The sequence below is a fragment of the Passer domesticus genome, chromosome 32 (assembly GCF_036417665.1).
Source record: "Passer domesticus isolate bPasDom1 chromosome 32, bPasDom1.hap1, whole genome shotgun sequence".
Classification (NCBI taxonomy): Eukaryota; Metazoa; Chordata; class Aves; order Passeriformes; family Passeridae; genus Passer; species Passer domesticus.
Window position 1 is genome coordinate 1,224,845 of NC_087505.1, and position 20,726 is coordinate 1,245,570.

Consider the following 20,726-nt stretch of genomic DNA (forward strand, 5'->3'; position numbering starts at 1 on the left):
GGGGGGGTCGGGGGGGGATTGGGGTGGGATTGGGGTCGGGATCCAGGCGGGATCAGGGTGGGATCGGGGTCGGGATCCAGTCGGGATTGGGGTGGGCTCTGGGGGGGATTGGGGTGGGATTGGGGCGGGATCCAGGTGGGATTGGGGTGGGATCCAGGTGGGGTCAGGATCAGGATCAGGGTTGGGAGCAGGGTCAGGATTGGGATTGGGGTTAGGACTGGGATCAGGATCAGGGCTGGGAGCAGGGCCAGGATTTGGATTGGGATTGGGGTTGGGACTGGGAGGAGGATGAGGGCTGGGAGCAGGGCCAGGATTTGGATTGGGGTTGGGGTCAGGGTTGGGATCAGGATCAGGATCAAGGCTGGGAGCAGGGTCAGGATTGGGATTGGGACCGGGATCCAGGACTGGGAGCAGGGTCAGGATTTGGATTGGGGTTGGGACTGGGATCAGGATCAGGGTTGGGAGCAGGGTCAGGATTTGGATTAGGGTTGGAGTCAGGGTTGGGACTGGGATCAGGATGAGGGCTGGGAGCAGGGTCAGTATTTGGATTGGGATCAGGATCAGGATGAGGGCTGGGGGCAGGGCCAGGATTGGGATTGGGGTTGGGACTGGGATCAGGGTCAGGATTTGGATTGGGATTGGGGTTGGGACTGGGATGAGGATGAGGGCTGGGAGCAGGGCCAGGATTGGGATTGGGATCAGGATCAGGGCTGGGAGCAGGGTCACGATTTGGATCGGGGTTGGGACTGGGATCAGGATCAGGATCAGGATGAGGGCTGGGAGCAGGGCCAGGATTGGGATCGGGGTTGGGACTGGGATCAGGATGAGGGCTGGGAGCAGGGCCAGGATTGGGATTGGGATCAGGATCAGGATGAGGGCTGGGAGCAGGGCCAGGATTTGGATCAGGATCAGGATGAGGGCTGGGAGCAGGGTCAGGATTGGGATTGGGATCAGGATCAGGATGAGGGCTGGGATCAGGGCCAGGATTGGGATCGGGATCGGGATGAGGGCTGGGATCAGGGTCAGGATTTGGATTTGGATCAGGATCGGGATGAGGGCTGGGATCAGGGTCAGGATTTGGATTTGGATCAGGATCGGGATGAGGGCTGGGAGCAGGGCCAGCACTGGGGGCTGAGCGGGGCCTGCTCTCCCGCAGCACCCAGTCGTTCAGCGCGGCGCGGGGCGGGCGCCCGGGCGCGGCGCGGCTGCTGCTGGTGGTGACGGACGGCGAGTCCCACGACGGCGACGAGCTGCCCGCCGCGCTGGCCGAGTGCGAGCGGCGCAACGTCACCCGCTACGCCGTCGCCGTGAGCCCCCTGCCACCCACCCCTGCCTCCCCTGCGCCCCGGGGTGCTCCTGCTGAGCCCCGTGCCCCCCTCAGGTGCTGGGGCACTACCTGCGGCGGCAGCAGGATCCCCAGGATTTCATCCGGGAGATCAAGTCCATCGCCAGCGACCCCGACGAGAAGTATTTCTTCAACGTCACGGATGAGGCTGCCCTCAGCGACATCGTGGACGCTCTGGGGGATCGGATCTTCAGCCTGGAAGGTGCTGGTTGGAGGCTGGGGTGGTGGGAAGGGCTGGGGGTCCCAGCTGGAGGAGCTGAGTTTCCTTCCTTGCCTGCCCAGGCACCCACGGCGACAACGAGAGCGCCTTCGAGCTGGAGATGTCCCAGATCGGCTTCTCCATCCACCACCTCGAGGTGATCCTGGCAGATAGCGAGTCAGAAAGGCTAAATCCACTTTGTTAGGACGCCCGTTCCTTTCCGTGTTCTAGTTCTCTAGGTTGGTCCTTTAATCAAAACGCTGGCTAATTAAGGAGCCGCCCTCTGGTAATCCACACACATTAACGCCATCACAAACACCAGGCGCAGCAACGTGAGATAAAAATCATTCCTAATTCTTTCCCCGGAGCTTCTCACAGCCTTGGGGAAGTTGTTTCTCTCTGTGACCCCTGGGAAAGGTGGCAAACAACCTGTGTCACCCCTGGGTGACATTGGCAGGGCTCAGAGCCACCGAGCCATGCCAGCAATTATTTACAGACACAAACAGAATGGGACCACGCCTGAACAGCGTCGTGAGCTGTTTATTTAAGCAGCATCAGTCTCATTACATGGCTATGGCAATGGATCCAGATAGAAGGCCGAGGAAACTTAATGTTAAAACATATTATAAGATATTTTCAGACCCAGTTTCAGCCAATTACAAAGAGCAAAAGCATATTGACAGTCGTTCTATCCAGCCACATGAAGCACACATAGCTTTGGTTAAAACAATAGCAACTTTTTCTCTCATACAATGGTTTATAAAAGACAAAGCACAGAGCCCTATTCATATTTAACCTTCTAAACATTTACTAAAATATACCTTTTTGCAACTTAGAAAGCCCAACTCCACAGCTTTATTGTTCTATTTCCCATGTCTGCCGATAACTCTTTTCTGCTGCTTTAGCATTTCGTTCTCCTTACTCTTTCTGAGGCCTTTCTTTTCCCCGCCTTCCCTAAAATCCTCTGACCCCATGGATTCCCACGCCGGCAGGACGGGATGCTCTTTGGGATGGTGGGAGCCCACGCCTGGGAGGGGGGAGTGCTGGAGGAGCGGCGGCGCGGGCGCGTGGTGCCGGCGCGCGAGGCCTTCCAGGAGGAATTCCCGCTGCGGCTGAGGAACCACGCGGCCTACCTGGGTACGGGGTCCGGGGGGCCTGGGGAGCCGGGGGTGCTCCCTGCTCCAGATTTGGGGTGAGCCAGGGGTGCTCCCTGCTCCAGATTTGGGGTGAATCGGGGGTGTTCCACGGCCTGCAGATTTGGGGTGAATCAGGGATGCTCTGTTCCTCCAGATTTGGGGGAGCCAGGGGTGATCCGTGCTCCAGATTTGGGGTGAGTCGGGGTGCCCCGTTCCTCCAAATTTGGGGTGAAGCAGGGGTGTTCTGTTCCTCCAGATTTGGGGGAGCCAGGGGTGCCCCGTTCCTCCAGATTTGGGGTGAGCCAGGGGTGTTCCGTTCCTCCAGATTTGGGGGAGCCAGGGGTGATCCGTGCTCCAGATTTGGGGTGAATCGGGGTGCTCTGTTCCTCCAGATGTGGGGTGAATCGGGGGTGCTCCCTTCCTTCAGATTTGGGGTGAGCCAGGGGTGTTCCGTTCCTCCAGATTTGGGGGAGCCAGGGGTGATCCGTGCTCCAGATTTGGGGTGAATCAGGGATGCTCTGTTCCTCCAGATTTGGGGGAGCCGGGGGTGCTCCGTGCTCCAGATTTGGGGTGAATCGGGGGTATTCCACGGCCTGCAGATTTGGGGTGAATCGGGGTGCTCCGTTCCTCCAAATTTGGGGTGAATCAGGGTGTTCCCTTCCTCCAGATTTGGGGTGAGCAGGGCGTGCTCTGTTCCTCCAGATTTGGGGTGAATCGGGGGTGCTCCCTTCCTTCAGATTTGGGGTGAGCCAGGGTGTTCCATTCCTCCAGATTTGGGGTGAGCCAGGGGTGCTCCGTGCTCCAGATTTGGGGTGAAGCAGGGTGCTCTGTTCCTCCAGATTTGGGGTGAGCCAGGGGTGCCCCTTTCCTCCAGATTTGGGGTGAATCTGGGTGTTCCATTCCTCCAGTTTTGGGGTGAATCGGGGGTGCTCCACGGCCTGCAGATCAGGGGTGAAGTGGGGGTGCTTTGTGGAATGGATGTTTGGGGGCGATTTGGTGATACAGAAATGTCCTGGAAATTTGGGGTGCCCTGGGGACACTCCATACTCCAGGGATGCCCCAAACCCGGATATTTGGGGTGCCCTGGGGATGCTCCAAACCCGGATATTTGGGGTGTTTGGTGATGATACAAAAATGTCCTGGAAATTTGGGGTGCCCCAGGGACATTCCAGACTTGGATATTTGGGGTTCCTGAGTGACACTCCAGGAATGCCCCAAACCCGGATTTTGGGGTGCCCTGGGGATGCTCCATGTCCTGGATATTTGGGGTGCCCCAGGTTCACCCCAAACCCGGATTTTGGGGTGCCCTGGGACGCTCCAAACCCGGATATTTGGGGTGCTCTGGGGACACTTCAGGAATGCCCCAAACCCGGATATTTGGGTGCCCCAGGTTCACTCCAAACCCGGATATTTGGAGTGCCCCAGGTTCACCCCAAACCCGGATTTTGGGGTGCCCCAAACCCGGATATTTGGGATGCCCTGGGGACGCTCCAAACCCAGATTTTGGGGTGCCCCCGGGACATTCCAAACCCGAATATTTGGGGTACTCTGGGGACACTTCAGGAATGCCCCAAACCCGGATATTGGGGTGCCCCAGGTTCACTCCAAACCCGGATATTTGGGGTGCCCCAGGTTCACCCCAAACCCGGATTTTGGGGTGCCCTGGGGACGCTCCAAACCCGGATTTTGGGGTGCTCTGGGATGCTCCATGTCCTGGATATTTGGGGTGCCCCAGGTTCACCCCAACCCCGGACTTTGGGGTGCCCCGGGACCCCCCTGTCCCCCCGGGGCTCTGACCCTCTCCCCCCCAGGGTACTCGGTGTCCTCGCTGCAGCTGCCGGGGGGGCAGCGCCTGTTGGTGGCCGGAGCCCCCCGCTTCCAGCACAAGGGCAAGGTCGTCCTCTTCCAGCTGGACCCCTCGGGCGCCGTGACGGTGGCCCAGGCGCTGGTGGGGGACCAGGTGAGGGGTGCTGGGGGGCTTGGGGGGCTCTGGGGAGGGGGGTTTGGCCCCCCCCAGAGCCTCACAGCCCCCTGCACCCCCAGATCGGCTCCTACTTCGGCAGCGAGGTGCTGGCCCTGGACCTGGAGGGAGATGGGGACAGCGAGCTGCTGCTGGTGGCAGCGCCCTCCTACCTGGGGGGGCAGGGCTGGGAGCGTGGCAGGGTCTACGTGTACCGGGTGGGGCAGGTGAGGGGGCACGGGGGGGTCTGGGGGCGTGGGGCAGGGGAGGGGGCACCGGGAGGGTGTACGTGTACCGGGTGGGGCAGGTGAGGGGGCACGGGGGGGGTCTGGGGGCGTGGGGCAGGTGGGAACCTGGGGGTGTGGGGCAGGTGAGGGGGCACCGGGAGGGTCTGGGGGCGTGGGGCAGGTGAGGGGGGCTGGGGTGGGTCTGGGGGCGTGGGGCAGATGAGAGGGCACCGGGAGGGTCTGGGGGTGTGGGGCAGGTGAGGGGGGCTGGGGTGGGGCTGGGGGCGTGGGGCAGGTGAGGGGGCACCGGGAGGGTGTACGTGTACCGGGTGGGGCAGGTGAGGGGGCACGGGGGGGTCTGGGGGTGTGGGGCAGGTGGGAACCTGGGGGTGTGGGGCAGGTGAGAGGGGCAGGAGGAGGGTCTGTGTTTATGGTGTGGGGCAGATGAGAGGACAGGTGTGGGTCTGGGGTTGTGGAGCAGGTGAGAGGGGCAGGGGGTGGTTCTGTGTTTACGGTGTGGGGCAGATGAGGGGGCTGGAGTGAGCCTGGGGGTGTGGGGCAGGTGAGAGGGGCTGAGTTGGTTCTGGGGGCGCGGGGCAGGTGAGGGGGGCAGGAAGAGGGTCTGTGTTCATGGCGTGGGGCAGGTGAGCGGGACTGGGTTGGGTCTGGGGGTTTGGGACAGGTGTGAACTTAGGGTTGTGGGGCAGGTGAGGGGGCTGGAGTGGGTCTGGGGGTGTGGGGCAGGTGAGGGGGCACCGGGAGGGTCTGGGGGTGTGGGGCAGGTGAGAGGGGCAGGAGGAGGGTGTGTGTTTATGGTGTGGGGCAGGTAAGAGGGGCTGGGGTGGGTCTGGGGGCATGGGGCAGGTGAGCTGGACTGGTTGAACTGGGGCGCACTGGGGCGGGCACCGGGCGCACCACCGCGCTGCCAAGACACTGAAGGAACTCAGGGAATGGCGGGGACGCAGCGGCACCGAGGGGGCGCCTGCCCCGTGGGGGTACCGAGGGCACCCCCTGACCCCCCAGGGCCGCCTGAGCCCCGCGGGGTCGCTGCTCCCCGAGGCGAGGCCGCAGCACTCCCGGTTCGGGTCCGCGCTGGGCGCCGTGCCCGACCTGGGCCAGGACGGGCTGGCCGGGGCCGTGGTGGGCGCTCCGCTGGAGGACGGGCACCGAGGGGCTCTCTACGTGTTCCACACCGCCCCTGGCACCCTGCTGCCCCGCCTAACGCAGGTGAGAGCGCCCGGCAGGGTGGGCACGGCCACGGGCATGCCAGAATTTGTGGTGCTGGGGTGTAGGGGTGTGCCCCGCTAATGACAGAGTGGCAAAATTAGCCTTTGTCCCACCAAAAAAAAGGAAAAAAGCCCCCAAAAAGGTTTCTCTCTATGATGAGGTGAAAAGCCACCTCATAGGACCTCCAAAAACTTGAGGGCAGCTCATTGGAGAGAAGCCAAAAAGTCCCGCCTGAAGCATCAGGTAGAAAAAGAAGAGAACAAAAGAACTAAAGTGTTTTTGTGGGAGAAAAAAAAGAGCTGAAGTGCTTTTTGAGGTGTTTTTACCTGGAGCAGACCCTCCTGCCCCAGCACACGCAGGTGAGAGCACCTGGCAGGGTGGGCACAGCCACGGGCTGGGGTGCCAGGTGTAGGGGTGTGCCCCACTAATGCCAGAGTGGCAAAATTAGCCTTTGTCCCACCAAAAAAAAAGGGAAAAAAGCTCCAAAAAAGGAAAAAAAGCCCCAAAAAAGTTTCTTTCAATGAGGTGAAAAGCCACCTCATAGGACCTCAGGGACTTCACCCAAAACTTGAGGGCAGCTCATTGAAGAGAAGCCAAAAAGTCCCGCCTGAAGCATCAGGTAGAAAAAGAAGAGAACAAAAGAACTAAAGTGTTTTTGTGGGAGAAAAAAAAGAGCTGAAGTGCTTTTTGAGGTGTTTTTACCTGGAGCAGACCCTGCTGCCCCGCCCAAACGCAGGTGAGAGCACCTGGCAGGGTGGGCACGGCCACGGGCTGGGGTGCCAGGTGTAGGGGTGTGCCCACTAATGCCAGAGTGGCAAAATTAGCCTTTGTCCCACCAAAAAAAAAGGAAAAAAAGCTCCAAAAAAAGGAAAAAAGCCCCCAAAAAGGAAAAAAAGCCCCAAAAAAGTTTCTCTCAATGAGGTGAAAAGCCACCTCATAGGACCTCAAAAAACTTGAGGGCAGCTATTTTATTTAACTTTATTTTAAAAGTTTATATTTAATTTATTTTATTTTTGCTTGATTTTATTTTTACTTGATTTTATATTTTATTTATTTTAAAGTTTATATTTATTTTATTTTTTACTTGATTTTGTATTTTATTTAACTTTATTTTAAAATTTTTGATTTATTTTATTTTCTTTTTTACTTGATTTTATATTTTAAGTTTATTTTTGAAGTTTATATTTAACTTTATTTTTATTTTCACTTGATTTCCTATTTTATTTACCTTTATTTTAAAAGCTTATATCTATTTTACTTTATTTTTTTTACTTGAATTTATTTTTACTTGAATTTAACTTTATTTTAAAGGTTTACATATATTTTATTTTCTTTTTTACTTGATTTTATATTTTATTTAACTTTAAGAGTTTATTTTTATTTTTACTTGATTTTACTGAATTTCCTGTTTTATTTACCTTTATTTTAAAAGTTTATATCTATTTTACTTGATTTTATTTTTACTTGATTTCATTTTCACTTGATTTCCTATTTTATTAACTTCATTTTAAAAGTTTATATCTATTTTACTTGATTTTATTTTCACTTGATTTCCTATTTTATTACCTTTATTTCAACATTTCCTTTATTTCAACATTTTCTATTTAAAACGGCCGATTCTGTGTTGTAAACCCCTCTGAGCCCCCAGACGAGTTTAAACCCCTCAGTTGCCGCCCCCAGCGCATCGAGGCGGCCGCGCTGGGCTGGAGCCTGCGCTACTTCGGGTCAGCGTGGACGGACGGACGGACATGGACGGGGACGGACTGGTGGACGTGGCCGTGGGGGCGCAGGGGGCGGCCGTGGTGCTGCGGTGAGCGGGGACAGGGAGGGGACAGGGAATGGGGACAGGGAGGGGGACAGGGACAGCCGGGGATGGGGACAGGGACACCATGGGGATGGGGACAGACGGGAATGGGGACAGGGACAGCCGGGGATGGGGACAGGGAATGGGGACAGGGGACACCGGGAAATGGGGACAGGGAACACCTGGGAATGGGGACAGGGGAGGGGACAGGGAGGGGACAGCGAGGGGACAGGGACAGCCGGGGATGGGGATGGGGACACCGGGAAATGGGGACAGGGACACCCTGGGAATGGGGACAGGGACAGCCAGGGATGGGGACAGGGACAAGGGACAGGGGAAGGGGGACAGGGACATGGAGAAGAGACAGCCCGGGAATGGGGACAGGGACAAGGGACAGGGACAGCCCGGGAATGGGGACAGGGACAGCCTGGGAATGGGGACAGGGACAAGGGACAGGGACAGCCCGGGAATGGGGACAGGGGAAGGGGACAGGGACACCTGGGAATGGGGATGGGGACAGGGACAGCTAGGAATGAGGACAGGGACAACCTGGGGAAGGGGACATGGAGAAGGGACATGGAGAGGGGACAGGGACACCTTGGGAATGGGGACAGGGACACCTTGGGAATGGGGACATGGAGAGGGCACAAGGACACGGAGAAAGACAGGGACACCCCGGGAGCAGGAACAGGGACACCTTGGGAATGGGGACAGGGACACTGTGGGAACGGGGACATGGAGAAAGGACAGGGAACCTCAGGAATGGGGACAGAGACACTGTGGGAATGGGGACATGGAGAGGGGACAAGGACATGGAGAAGGGACATGGACACTCCAGGAATGGGGGTGGGGACACCCTGGGAACAGGGACATGGAGAAGGGACAGGGACACCCCGGGAACAGGAACAGGGACACCTTGGGAATGGGGACATGGACAAGGGACAGGGACACCCCAGGAACAGGAACAGGGACACCTTGGGAATGGGGACAGGGACACCTTGGGAACAGGGATGTGGAGAAGGGACAGGGACACCCTGGGAACAGGAACAGGGACACCTCAGGAATGGGGACAGGGGCACCGTGGGAACGGGGACATGGAGAAGGGACAGGGACATGCAGAAGGGACAGGACACCCCAGGAACAGTGCCACGCGGGCCATGGCGCGACACTCCGTGCCTCAGTTTCCCCTGGCCAGCCCCCGCTCTGCTCCCAGAACCCTGGCGGCTCTCCCCGCGCTCAGCGGGCTCGGGCCGTGCCCGCTGAGCCGCCCGCCGTGGCCGTGCCCCGCAGGTCCCGCCGGATCCTGCGCGTGGCCGCGGCCGTGTCGGTGCAGCCGGCGGCCGTCAGCGTCACGCGGCGCAACTGCCGGCGCGGCGGCTCCGGCGCCGTCTGCCTGCGCGCCCGCCTCTGCTTCCGCGGCCACGGCCGCGGCCCCGGAGCCCCCCCCGGCCTGCCTGTGGGTGAGTGAGGGGCCCGGGGGGCTGCGGGGGGCTGGGGGGGTCCTTGGAGAGGCCCTGGATGGGTTGGGGGCACCCCAGAGCATCCCAAAGGGTTCTGGAGCATCCCAGAACATTCCAGAGCATCCCAAAGGTTCTGGAGCATCCCAAAGGGTTCTGGAGCCTCCCAAAGTGTCCTGGAGCACCCCAGAGCATTCCAGAGCATCCCAAAGGGTCCTGGAGCATTCCAGAGCATCCCAATGGGTTCTGGAGCATCCCAGAGCATCTCAGGAGCATCCCAAAGGGTTCTGGAGCATCCCAAAGGTTCTGGAGCACCCCAGAGCCATAGCAAAGGGTTCTGGAGCATCCCAGAGCATCTCAGAGTATCCCAAAGGTTCTGGAGCATTCCGGAGCATCCCAAAGGGTTCTGGAGCACCCCAGAGCCATCCCAAATGTTCTGGAGCATCCCAGAAACATCCAAAGTGTCCTGGGGGATCCCAGAGCATCCCAAAGTGTCCTGGAGCACCCCAGAGCACGCCGGAGCATCGCAAAGGGTTCTGGAGCACCCCAGAGCATCTCAGGAGCATCCCAGAGCCATCCCAAAGGTTCTGGAGCATCCCAAAATGTCCTGGAGCACCCCAGAGCATCCCAGAGCATCCCAAAGGGTTCTGGAGGCACCCCAGAACATCCCAAAGGTTCTGGAGCATCCTAAAGGGTTCTGGAGCACCCCAGAGCCATAACAAAGTGTCCTGGAGCATCCCAGAGCCATCCCAAATGTTCTGGAGCATTCCAAGATCATCCCAAAGGGTCCTGGAGCCTCCCAAAGTGTCCTGGAGCACCCCAGAGCCATCCCAAAGGGTCCTGGAGAATCCAGAGCCATCCCAAAGGGTCCTGGAGCCTCCCAGAGTGTCCAGAGCCATCCCAAAGGGCGCTGGGAGTGTCCCGGCCCCTGAGGCGCCCCTGTCCCGCAGCTCTCCGCTACAACGTGTCCCTGGAGGAGCAGCTCCCGGGCTCGCGGGCCGCCTTCGACGCGGGCGGCCGGCGGCTGCTGCGGCGCCGCGTGGAGCTCGCTGCGGGCGGGCAGAGCTGCGCCCGCGTGCCCTTCCACGTCCTGGTGAGTCCCGGCGGCCCCGCGGCGGGGGTCCCGCGGCAGCCGGGCTGACGGGACCCCCCCGGCCCCGCAGGACACCTCGGAGTACCTGCGGCCCCTGAGCCTCAGCCTCAGCTGGGCGCTGGACGCGGCCGCCGGGCCCGTGCTGGACGCGGCGGCTCCCACCTCGCTGCGCAAACTGGTGCGTGCTGGGAGGGGGTGGTGGGGTGGGGGCTGGGGGCACTGGGGTGGCACTGGGGTCGCTCCCGGGCACTGGGGTCACACTGGGGTTATCCCCAAGCACTGGGATCACTCCCGGGTACTGGGATCATACTGGGATCGCCCCCAGACTCTGGGATCACACTGGGGTCACCCCTGGGCACTGGGATCACTCCCGGGTACTGGGATCACACTGGGATCACCCCCAGACTCTGGGATCACACTGGGATCACCCCTGGGCAGTGGGATCACCCCTGGATCACCCCTGGGCACTGGGATCACACTGGGGTCACCCCCGGGCACTGGGATCACACTGGGGTCACCCCCAGACTCTGGGATTGCACTGGGATCACCCCTGGACCCCAGGATCACCCCCAGACTTTGGGATCATCCCCAGACACTGGGATCACCCCCTGGGAACTGGGATCACACTGGGATTGTTGCTGGGTACTGGGGTCACACTGGGATCACCCCAGGGCACTGGGATCACACTGGGGTCACCCCCAGACTCTGGGATCACACTGGGGTCACCCCTGGGCTCTGGGATCTCCCCCTGGGCACTGGGGTCACACTGGGATCACCCCCAGACTTTGGGATCATCTCCAGACACTGGGATCACCCCCTGGGAACTGGGATCACACTAGGATTGCTCCTGGGCACTGGGATCACCCCCAGGCACTGGGATCGCACTGGGATCCTCCCCGGGGCACTGGGATCAGCACCAGGATCACCCCCCGGGCATGGGGATCACTCCCAGACTTTGGGATCACACTGGGATCACCCCTGGGCACTGGGGTCACCCCTGGGCACTGGGATCTCTCCCTGGGCACCGGGGACACCCCTGGACCCCAGGATCACCCCTGGGCACTGGCATCACCCTGGGATCACCCCCAGACTCTGGGATCACCCCCGGATCACCCCTGGCTCCTTCCAGATCCCGTTTTTCAAGGACTGCGGCGACGACGACGAGTGCGTCACCGACCTGGTGCTCAAGGCCACCACGGACATCGTGGGCTCCAGGTACCCCTGGTGTCCCCCCAGTGTCCTCGTGGTGTCCCTGGGACCCCAAGAGCCCCCCGTGACCCCCCTGGCCTCCAGGCAGAGCCCCTACATCCTGCGGAAGGGCCGGAGGAGGATGCTGGTGGAGGTGGAGCTGGAGAACCGGCAGGAGAACGCCTACAACGCCAGCCTGTGGCTGCACCTGCCTGGGAACCTCCACTTCTCCAGCCTCGTGCTCCAGGTACAGCCTGGGGGGAGCCCGATCCCTGAGGAGCCCCACCAAGTGCCTAAGGAACCCCTCCAAAGTGTCCCACCAAGTCCCTGAGGAGCTCCTCCAAAATGTCCCACCAAGTGCCTAAGGAACCCCTCCAAAGTGTCCCACCAAGTCCATGAGGAGCTCCTCCAAAATGTCCCACCAAGTCCCTGAGGATCTCCTCCAAAGTGTCCCACCAAGTCCCTGAGGATCTCCTCCAAAATGTCCCACCAAGTCCATGAGGAGCTCCTCCAAAGTGTCCCACCAAACCCATGAGGAGTGCTCCAAAATGTCCCACAAAATCTCTCCAAAATGTCCCACCAAATCCGTGAGGAGTGCTCCAAAGTGTCCCACCAAATCCATGAGGAGCCCCTCCAAAGTGTCCCACCAAATCCCTACAAAATGTCCCACCAAGTTCCTGAGGAGCCCCTCCAAAATCTCCCCCCAGGGTAAAGGTGGAGACCCAGGTCTTTGGAGAACCTCTGGGTCATCCTTGTCCCAGCCCATTGCAGGTGGGATGGGTTGGAGTCCCTTGGGTCCCCAAACCCATTTCAAGGGGGGGGTCCACGGTGTCCCCAACCTCTCCCAGCTGGCAGCTGGGGCTCCATGGTGTCCCCAACCTCTTCATGTGGGACATGGGGCTCCACAGTGTCCCCAACTCCTCCCAGGTGGGAACTGGGGCTCCATGGTGTCCCCAGGTGGGAATTGGGGTCCGTGGTGTCCCCAGCTCCTCCCAGGTGGGAATTGGGGTCCGTGGTGTCCCCAGCTCCTCCCAGGTGGCAGATCATGTTCTGCAGGTGCCCTGTGGCCCCCCAGGGGTCCATTGCTGCCACCCCCCCGTGTCCCAAGCCCCCCATCTCCACGTCCCCGTGGTGTCCCCCGGCAGGAGCCCAGCTCGGTGAAGTTGGAGTGCTCAGCCCTGGGCGGGCACCGCCGGCGCTGCAGCGTGGGGTACCCCGTGTTCCGCTCGCAGGCCAAGGTAGGACCCCCAGAGACCCCCAGGGAACCTCGGCTTCTCCAGCCTGGGGGGAGCCCAAGTCCCTGAGGAGCCCTTCAAAATCTCCATCAAATTCCTGAGGAGCCCCTCCAAACTCTCCAGCAAATCCCTGAGGAGCACCTCCCAACTGTCCCACCAAACCCATGAGGAACTACTCCAATCTGTCCCACCAAATCCCTCCAAACTCTCCACCAAATCCCTGAGGAACCCCTCCAAAATGTCCCAGCAAATCCCTCCAAACTCCTACCAAATCCTTGAGCAGCTCCCCTGAAGTGTCCCACCAAATCCATGAGGAACTTCTCCAATCTGTCCCACCAAATCCCTCCGAACTCTCCACCAAACCCCTGAGAAGCACCTCCAAAATGTCCCACCAGATCCCTCCCAACTGTCCCACCAAATTTGTGAGGAGTCTCTCCAAATTCTCCCACCAAATCCATGAGGAGCTCCCCCAAACTGTCCCACCAAATCCGTGAGGAGCTCCTCTAAACTCTCCACCAAATTCATGAGGAACTACTCCAAACTGTCCCACCACATCCCGCCAAGTCCCTCCAAACCCTCCACCAAATCCCTGAGGAACCCCTCCAAAATGTCCCAGCAAATCCCTCCAAACTCCTACCAAATCCTTGAGCAGCTCCTCTGAAGTGTCCCACCAAATCCATGAGGAACTTCTCCAATCTGTCCCACCAAATCCCTCCGAACTCTCCCACCAAATCCGTGAGGAGTCTCTCCAAAATGTCCCACCAAATCCGTGAGAAGCTCCTCCAAACTGTCCTACCAAATCCATGAGGAACTACTCCAAACTCTCCCACCAAATCCGTGAGAAGCTCCTCCAAACTCTCCACCAAACCCATGAGGAACTACTCCAAACTGTCCCACCAAATCCCTCCAAACTCTGCTATCCAATCCCTGAGGAACCTCTCCAAAGTGTCCCACCAAATCCCTGAGGACCTCCTCCAAACCCCTGAGAAGCACCTCCAAACTGTCCCACCAAATACCTCCAAACTCTTCCACCAAATCCCTGAGGAGCTCCCCCAAACTGTCCCACCAAATCCATGAGGAGTCTCTCCAAACTGTCCCACCAAATCCATGAGGAGTCTCTCTAAACTGTCCCACCAAATCCATGAGGAGTCTCTCCAAACTGTCCCACCAAATCCATGAGGAGTCTCTCCAAAATGTCCCACCACATCCCGCCAAATCCCTCCAAACTCTCGCACCCAATCCGTGAGGGGTCCCTCCGGAGTGTCCCCCCCCAGTCCCTGAGGAGGGTCCCGTCCCCCAAAGCCCCTCGGGACCCCCAAGCCCCCTCGCCCCCAGGTGTCCTTCACGCTGGAGCTGGAGTTCAGCTGCTCCGTGCTGCTGGACCGCGCCGAGCTCACGCTCCGGGCCACCAGGTATGGGCGGGGCCGAGTCCTGGGGGGGCGTGGCTGATCCCTGGGGGGGCGTGGCTGATCCCTGGGGGGGCGTGGCTGATCCCTGGGGGGGCGTGGCTGATCCCTGGGGGGGGCGTGGCTGATCCCTGGGGGGGCGTGGCTGATCCCTGGGGGGCGTGGCTGATCCCTGGGGGGCGTGGCCGAGCCCTGGGGGGCGTGGCCGAGCCCTGGGGGGCGTGGCCGAGCCCTGGGGGGCGGGACCGAGCCCTGGGGGGCGGGGCCGATCCCTGGGGGCGGGGCTGGGATTTGGGGGACACTCCCCAGTGTCCCCCCCAATCCCCTCCAGTGACAGCACCGAGGTGACGCCGCAGGACAACGAGGTCCGGCTGTCCGTCCCCATCCGCTACGAGGCCAGCCTGTTCCTGTCCAGGTGGGGCTGGGGGGGGGCACACGGGGGGGGTGAGCCCCCCAATGTGACCCCCCAAAAAAAGGCACCGACCTGCAGAGTGGGGGGGGGTCAGGGAAGGGACCCCCATGTGTGTGAGGGTGTCACAAGAGGGGATGTGACCCCCCCTGTGTGCGCCCCTCCCCAAAAAACACCGACCTGCAGAGTGAGGGGGTCACAGGGGGGTCAGGGAATGGGGTGACCCCCCCGTGGCCCCCCAAAACCACCACCCTGCACAGTGGGGGGGTCACAGAAGGGGACACCCGTGATGGATGTGACCCCTCTGTGCACCCCCTCCCCAAAAACACCAACCTGCAGAGTGAGGGGGGGTCAGGGAGGGGGCCCCCCCCGAGTGGGGGGGTCACAGAGAGGGGGTCAGGGAGGGTGACACCCCCATGGATGCGTTCTGTCCCCCCAAAAAACACCACCCTGCACAGTGGGGGGGTCACAGAAGGGGACACCCATGATGGATGTGACCCCTCTGTGCACCCCCTCCCCAAAAAACACCGACCTGCAGAGTGAGGGGGGGTCACAAAGGTGGGGGGTCAGGAAGGGGGTGACACCCCCACCATGGATGTGTCCCCCCCCCAAAAAAACACCAACCTGCAGAATGAGGGGGGGTCACTGATGGGGACACCCGTGATGGATGTGACCCCTCTGTGCACCCCCTCCCCAAAAACACCAACCTGCAGAGTGAGGGGGGGTCAGGGAGGGGGCCCCCCCGAGTGGGGGGGTCACAGAGAGGGGGTCAGGGAGGGTGACACCCCCATGGATGCGTTCTGTCCCCCCAAAAAACACCACCCTGCACAGTGGGGGGGTCACAGAAGGGGACACCCATGATGGATGTGACCCCTCTGTGCACCCCCTCCCCAAAAAACACCGACCTGCAGAGTGAGGGGGGGTCACAAAGGTGGGGGGTCAGGAAGGGGGTGACACCCCCACCATGGATGTGTCCCCCCCCCAAAAAAACACCAACCTGCAGAATGAGGGGGGGTCACTGATGGGGACACCCATGATGGATGTGACCCCTCTGTGCACCCCCTCCCCAAAAACACCAACCTGCAGAGTGAGGGGGGGTCAGGGAAGGGGCCCCCCCGCGTAGGGGGGTCACAGAGGGGGGGTCAGGGAGTGGGGTGACCCCCCCGTGCCCCCCCAGCACCACCACCCTGCACCGCTACGAGCTTCACCCCCTGGCCCCCCTCACCGCCAGCCCCGGCCCCGAGTTCAGCACCGCAGTCAAGGTGAGCAGATGAGGATGATGATGATGATGATGATGATGATGGGCACGGGGGGGGGGCAGCCCTGCTTCACCCCCCCCCCCAAAAAAACCCCCCAATCCAGGTGCAGAATTTGGGGTGCTACCCCCTGGAGAACGTGACCCTGCACATGGCCCTGCCCGCGCTGGGCCACGCCGGGGCCACCATGCTGGCTGTCACCGAGGTGCTGCCCGACAACGTGAGTTGGGGGACACCGGGGGGGACATCGGGGGGTCCCCGTGTCCCCTGAGCCCCCCCCGTGCCCCCCCCTCAGGCCACCTGCAGGCTGCACCCCCCCGATAAAGGGACCCCGGTGGTGCCGGTGCCCCCCGAGGAGCTGCCGAGCACAGAGAGGCTGGTAGGGCTGGGGGGGTCCCCAAAACTGCCAGGGGGTTTGGGGGGGTCCCCAGCACTCCAGGGGGTTTGGGGGGCTTAGGGGAGTCCCCACACTCCCAGGGGCTTTGGGGGTTCAGGGCTTTGGGGGCTCAGGGGGGTCCCCACCATTTCCAGGGCTTTGGGGGGCTCAGGGATTTGGGGGGCTAGGGGGGTCCCCAGGGCTTTGGGGTCTCAGGGGGTCCCCAGCACTCCCAGGGGCTTTGGGGGGCTCAGGGATTTGGGGGTTATGGGGGGTCCCCAGCACTCCCAGGGGGTTGGGGGGCTCAGGGCTTTGGGGGTTCAGGGGGTCCCCACACTCCCAGGAGATTTGGGGGCTCGGGGAGTCCCCAGCACTCCCAGGGGCTTTGGGGGGCTCGGGGGGAGTTTTGGGGGGCTCAGGGGGTCCCACACTCCCAGGGGCTTTGGGGTTCTGGGGATCCCCAGCACTCCCAGGGGCTTTGGGGGGCTCCCGGGGGTTTTGGGGGCTCAGAGGGTCCCCAGCACTCCCGGGTGATTTGGGGGGCTCCCAGGGCTTTGGGGTTCAGGGGTCCCCACGCTCCCAGGGGGTTTGGGGGCTCAGGGATTTGGGGGTTTTGGGGGGGGTCCCCACACTCCCAGGGGCTTTGGGGGGCTCGGGGGGAGTTTTGGGGGGCTCAGGGGGTCCCACGCTCCCAGGGTTTTGGGGTTCAGAGGGTCCCACGCTCCCAGGGATTTGGGGCTCAGGGGTCCCCACGCTCCCAGGGGTTTTGGGGGGCTCCCAGGGTTTTGGGGCTCAGGGGTCCCCACGCTCCCAGGGGTTTGGGGGTTCAGGGATTTGGGGGCTCAGGGGGTCCCCACCATTTCCAGGTGATTTGGGGGGCTCCCAGGGATTTGGGGCTCAGGGGTCCCCACGCTCCCAGGGGTTTTGGGGGGCTCCCAGGGTTTTGGGGCTCAGGGGTCCCCACGCTCCCAGGTGATTTGGGGGGCTCAGGGGGTCCCCAGCAGTCCCAGGGGTTTGGGGGGCTCAGGGATTTGTGGGTTTTGGGGGGGGTCCCTGCACTCCCAGGGGTTTTGGGGGTTCAGGGGGTCCCACACTCCCAGGAGCTTTGGGGGGCTCAGGGATTTGGGGGTTTTGGGGGGCTCCCAAGGCTTTGGGGCTCAGGGGTCCCCACGCTCCCAGGGGGTTTGGGGGCTCAGGGCTTTGGGGCTCAGGGGTCCCCACGCTCCCGGGGGTTTGGGGGCTCAGGGCTTTGGGGCTCAGGGTCCCCCCTCCCCCGTGGCCAGGACTGCTCCAACAGCCGCTGCCAGGAGCTGCGCTGCAGCCTGGCCGGGCTGGGCCGGGGCGGCGGCGCCGCCGTGCAGCTCCGCAGGAGCCTCCACGAGAGATTCTTCAGCACGGTGAGCCAAGGTCATTGAAACTGAGTCAGAAAATTGTTTGTGTTCCTTTTTAGTATTAGGTGTTTATTAAAATCATAATAAAATGTTCGTTTTAAATTTTATTGTGTTATTATGTAGTGTAATTTTATGGTTTTATTTAATTTTGATATTGTTTTATTTAATTTTGTTATTGTTTTAGTTAATTTTATTAGTGTATTATGTTTTATTTTTATTGTATTTTATTAGCTTATTTAATGTTATTGTATTTAATTTTATTATTGTTGTATATAATCATTATATATATAATAATATATATAATATATATTATATTTAATAATTATATATAACAATTCTATATAATTATTATGTATTATATTTTAATTTTATTTTGTTGCTTCATTTAATTTTATTTGTATTGTTTTTAATTTAATTATTGTTATATTATATTATAAAATATATATTATAAAATTTATTGTTACATTACATTGTATTATATATTATATTATATTATATTATATTATATTATATTATATTATATTATATTATTTTTTATTTTATTGTTTAATTTAATTTTATCATTATTATATTTAATTTTATTATTGTTTTATTTAACTTTATTATTATTTTCTTTACATTTATTATTATTTTCTTTAATTTTATACATATTCAATTTAATTATATTATATTTAATTATATTATATTATATTATATTATATTATATTATATTATATTATATTATATTATATTAATGTTATATTATATTATATTATATTAATGTTATATTATATTATTTTTTATTTTATTGTTTTATTTAATTTTATCATTATTATATTTAATTTTATTATTGTTTTATTTAACTTTATTATTATTTTCTTTAATTTTATTATTATTTTCTTTAATTTTATACATATTCAATTTAACTTTATTTCATTTTCTGCTCCAATCCGTGCCCTGCTGTCTGTTTTTTTCCCATTTTTCCCCATTCCCAGCTGAAATTCCGGAGCCTGAGGATCGTCAGCAGCGTCTGGCTGGGGGTCGGGGGGGGGCTGCTGGTGCTGGAGGAGGGGGCTCAGCGCAGGGAGGTGGGACCCCCCCAGCTCCCCATCCCCCCATCCCTGGTTCCCTCCCCAAATTCCAATTTTCCCCCCCCAAATTCCCATTCCCCCCCCCCCCCAAATTCCCATTTCCCCCCCTCATCCCTGTTTCCCTCCCCAAATTTCCCTCTTTCCCCATCCCTCAATCCTGGTTTTTCCCTCCCAAATTCCCTGTTCCCCCATCCCCATTTTTCCCCCCCATTTTCCCATTTTTTCCCCCAAAATTCCCATTTTCCCCCATTTTTCTCCCAATTTCCCCATTTCCCCCCCCCCAAATCCCCCTTTTTCCCCCCTCAATTCCCCATTTCCCCCCCCAAATTCCCTATTTTCCCCCCCAAAATCCCCATTCCGCCCCAAATCCCCATTTTTATCCCCCCTAAATCCCCATTTTTTCCCCTAGATCCCCATTCCCCCCCCCAATTTCACATTTTTCCCCAAATCCCCATTTTTCCCCCCAGAATCCCCATTTTTTCCCCCAAAATCCCCATTTTTCCCCCAATTTCCCATTTTCCCCCAATTTCCCATTTCCCCCCCCCAATTTCCCATTTTTATCCCCAAAATTCCAATTTTTTCCCCCAAAATTCCAATTTTTTCCCCCTCAAATCCCCATTTTACCCACAAAAATCCCCATTTTTTTCCCCCCAATTTCCCATTTTTATCCCCCAAATCCCCATTCTTCCCCCCAATTTCCCATTTTTCCCCCCAAATCCCCATTTTCCCCCCAAATCCCCATTCCCCCCCAAATCCCCATTTCCCCCCCCAATTTCCCATTTTTCCCCCCAATTTCCCATTCTTCCTCCCCCAATTTCCCATTTTTATCCCCAAAATTCCCATTCCCCCCCCAAAATTCCATTTTTTCCCCCCCAAATCCCCATTTCCCCTCCCACTTTCCTGTTTTTCCCCCCCAATTTCCCATTCTTCCCCCCAATTCCCCATTTCTCCTCCCCAAATCCCCATTTCCCCCCCCAAAATCCCCATTTTCCCCCCCAAAATCCCCATTTTCCCCCCCAAAATCCCCATTTCCCCCCCCAAAATCCCCATTTTTCCCCCCAAATCCCCATTTTTTCCCCCATTTCCCCAGCTGGTGCTGGAGGTGCTGCGGGGCCGCCGCGTGCCCGTGTCCCTCTGGATCCTGGGGGGCAGCGCCCTGGGGGGGCTCCTGCTGCTGGCCCTGCTCAGCCTGGGCCTCTGGAGGGTGAGGGGGCACCCGGGGGTGGCACCCGGGGGTGGCACCGGGGGGGACACCGGGCACCCAGGGGGGACACCCAGGGGTGACAATGAGGGGGAGCACAGTGGCACCAAGGGGGGCATGATGGCACCTTGGGGTGACACTGAGTGGGAGCACGATGGCATTGAGTGGTGACACTAGGGTTGGGCACGGTGGCACCTTGGGGTGACACTGAGGGCGGGGCACAGTGGCACCTTGGGGTGACAATGAGGGGAGGGGGCATGGTGTCACCTTGGGAGGGTCACAGTGTCACCCTGGGGGAGGGAAGGGTCCATTCCCCATTCCCATTTCCCATTCCCATTCCCCATTCCCATTCCCATTCCCCATTCCCCATTCCCCATTCCCCATTCCCATTTCCCATTCCCATTCCCCATTCCCATTCCCATTCCCCATTCCCATTCCCCATTCCCCATTCCCCATTCCCCATTCCCATTTCCCATTCCCATTCCCCATTCCCATTCCCATTCCCCATTCCCATTCCCCATTCCCCATTCCCATTTCCCATTCCCATTCCCCATTCCCATTCCCATTCCCCATTCCCATTCCCATTCCCCATTCCCCATTTCCCATTCCCATTCCCCATTCCCACCCCTCCTCTCCCCCAGCTGGGATTCTCCTCCCACCCAAAGCCCTCCCAGGAGGAGGAGGAGGAGGATGTTGTCACCTTGGGAGGGTCACAATGTCACTTTGGGAGGGTCACAGTGTCACCC

At 58.4% G+C, this 20,726-nt stretch overlaps 1 protein-coding gene across 1 annotated transcript in view; it reads left to right on the forward strand.

Moving 5' to 3' along the window:
* Nucleotides 1-20,726, forward strand: part of ITGA10 (integrin subunit alpha 10) — a 30,114-nt gene that overhangs the window by 6,616 nt on the left and 2,772 nt on the right. The window contains 23 exon segments of the mRNA XM_064401460.1: nt 1,157-1,307; nt 1,382-1,547; nt 1,628-1,701; nt 2,537-2,681; nt 4,492-4,640; nt 4,724-4,867; nt 5,891-6,094; nt 7,775-7,817; nt 7,820-7,904; nt 9,189-9,358; nt 10,306-10,448; nt 10,519-10,626; nt 11,578-11,663; nt 11,742-11,883; nt 12,782-12,874; nt 14,207-14,283; nt 14,609-14,692; nt 15,864-15,948; nt 16,049-16,162; nt 16,238-16,321; nt 17,602-17,715; nt 18,684-18,776; nt 19,870-19,983. Coding sequence (XP_064257530.1) covers nt 1,157-1,307; nt 1,382-1,547; nt 1,628-1,701; nt 2,537-2,681; nt 4,492-4,640; nt 4,724-4,867; nt 5,891-6,094; nt 7,775-7,817; nt 7,820-7,904; nt 9,189-9,358; nt 10,306-10,448; nt 10,519-10,626; nt 11,578-11,663; nt 11,742-11,883; nt 12,782-12,874; nt 14,207-14,283; nt 14,609-14,692; nt 15,864-15,948; nt 16,049-16,162; nt 16,238-16,321; nt 17,602-17,715; nt 18,684-18,776; nt 19,870-19,983 — 2,668 coding nt within the window.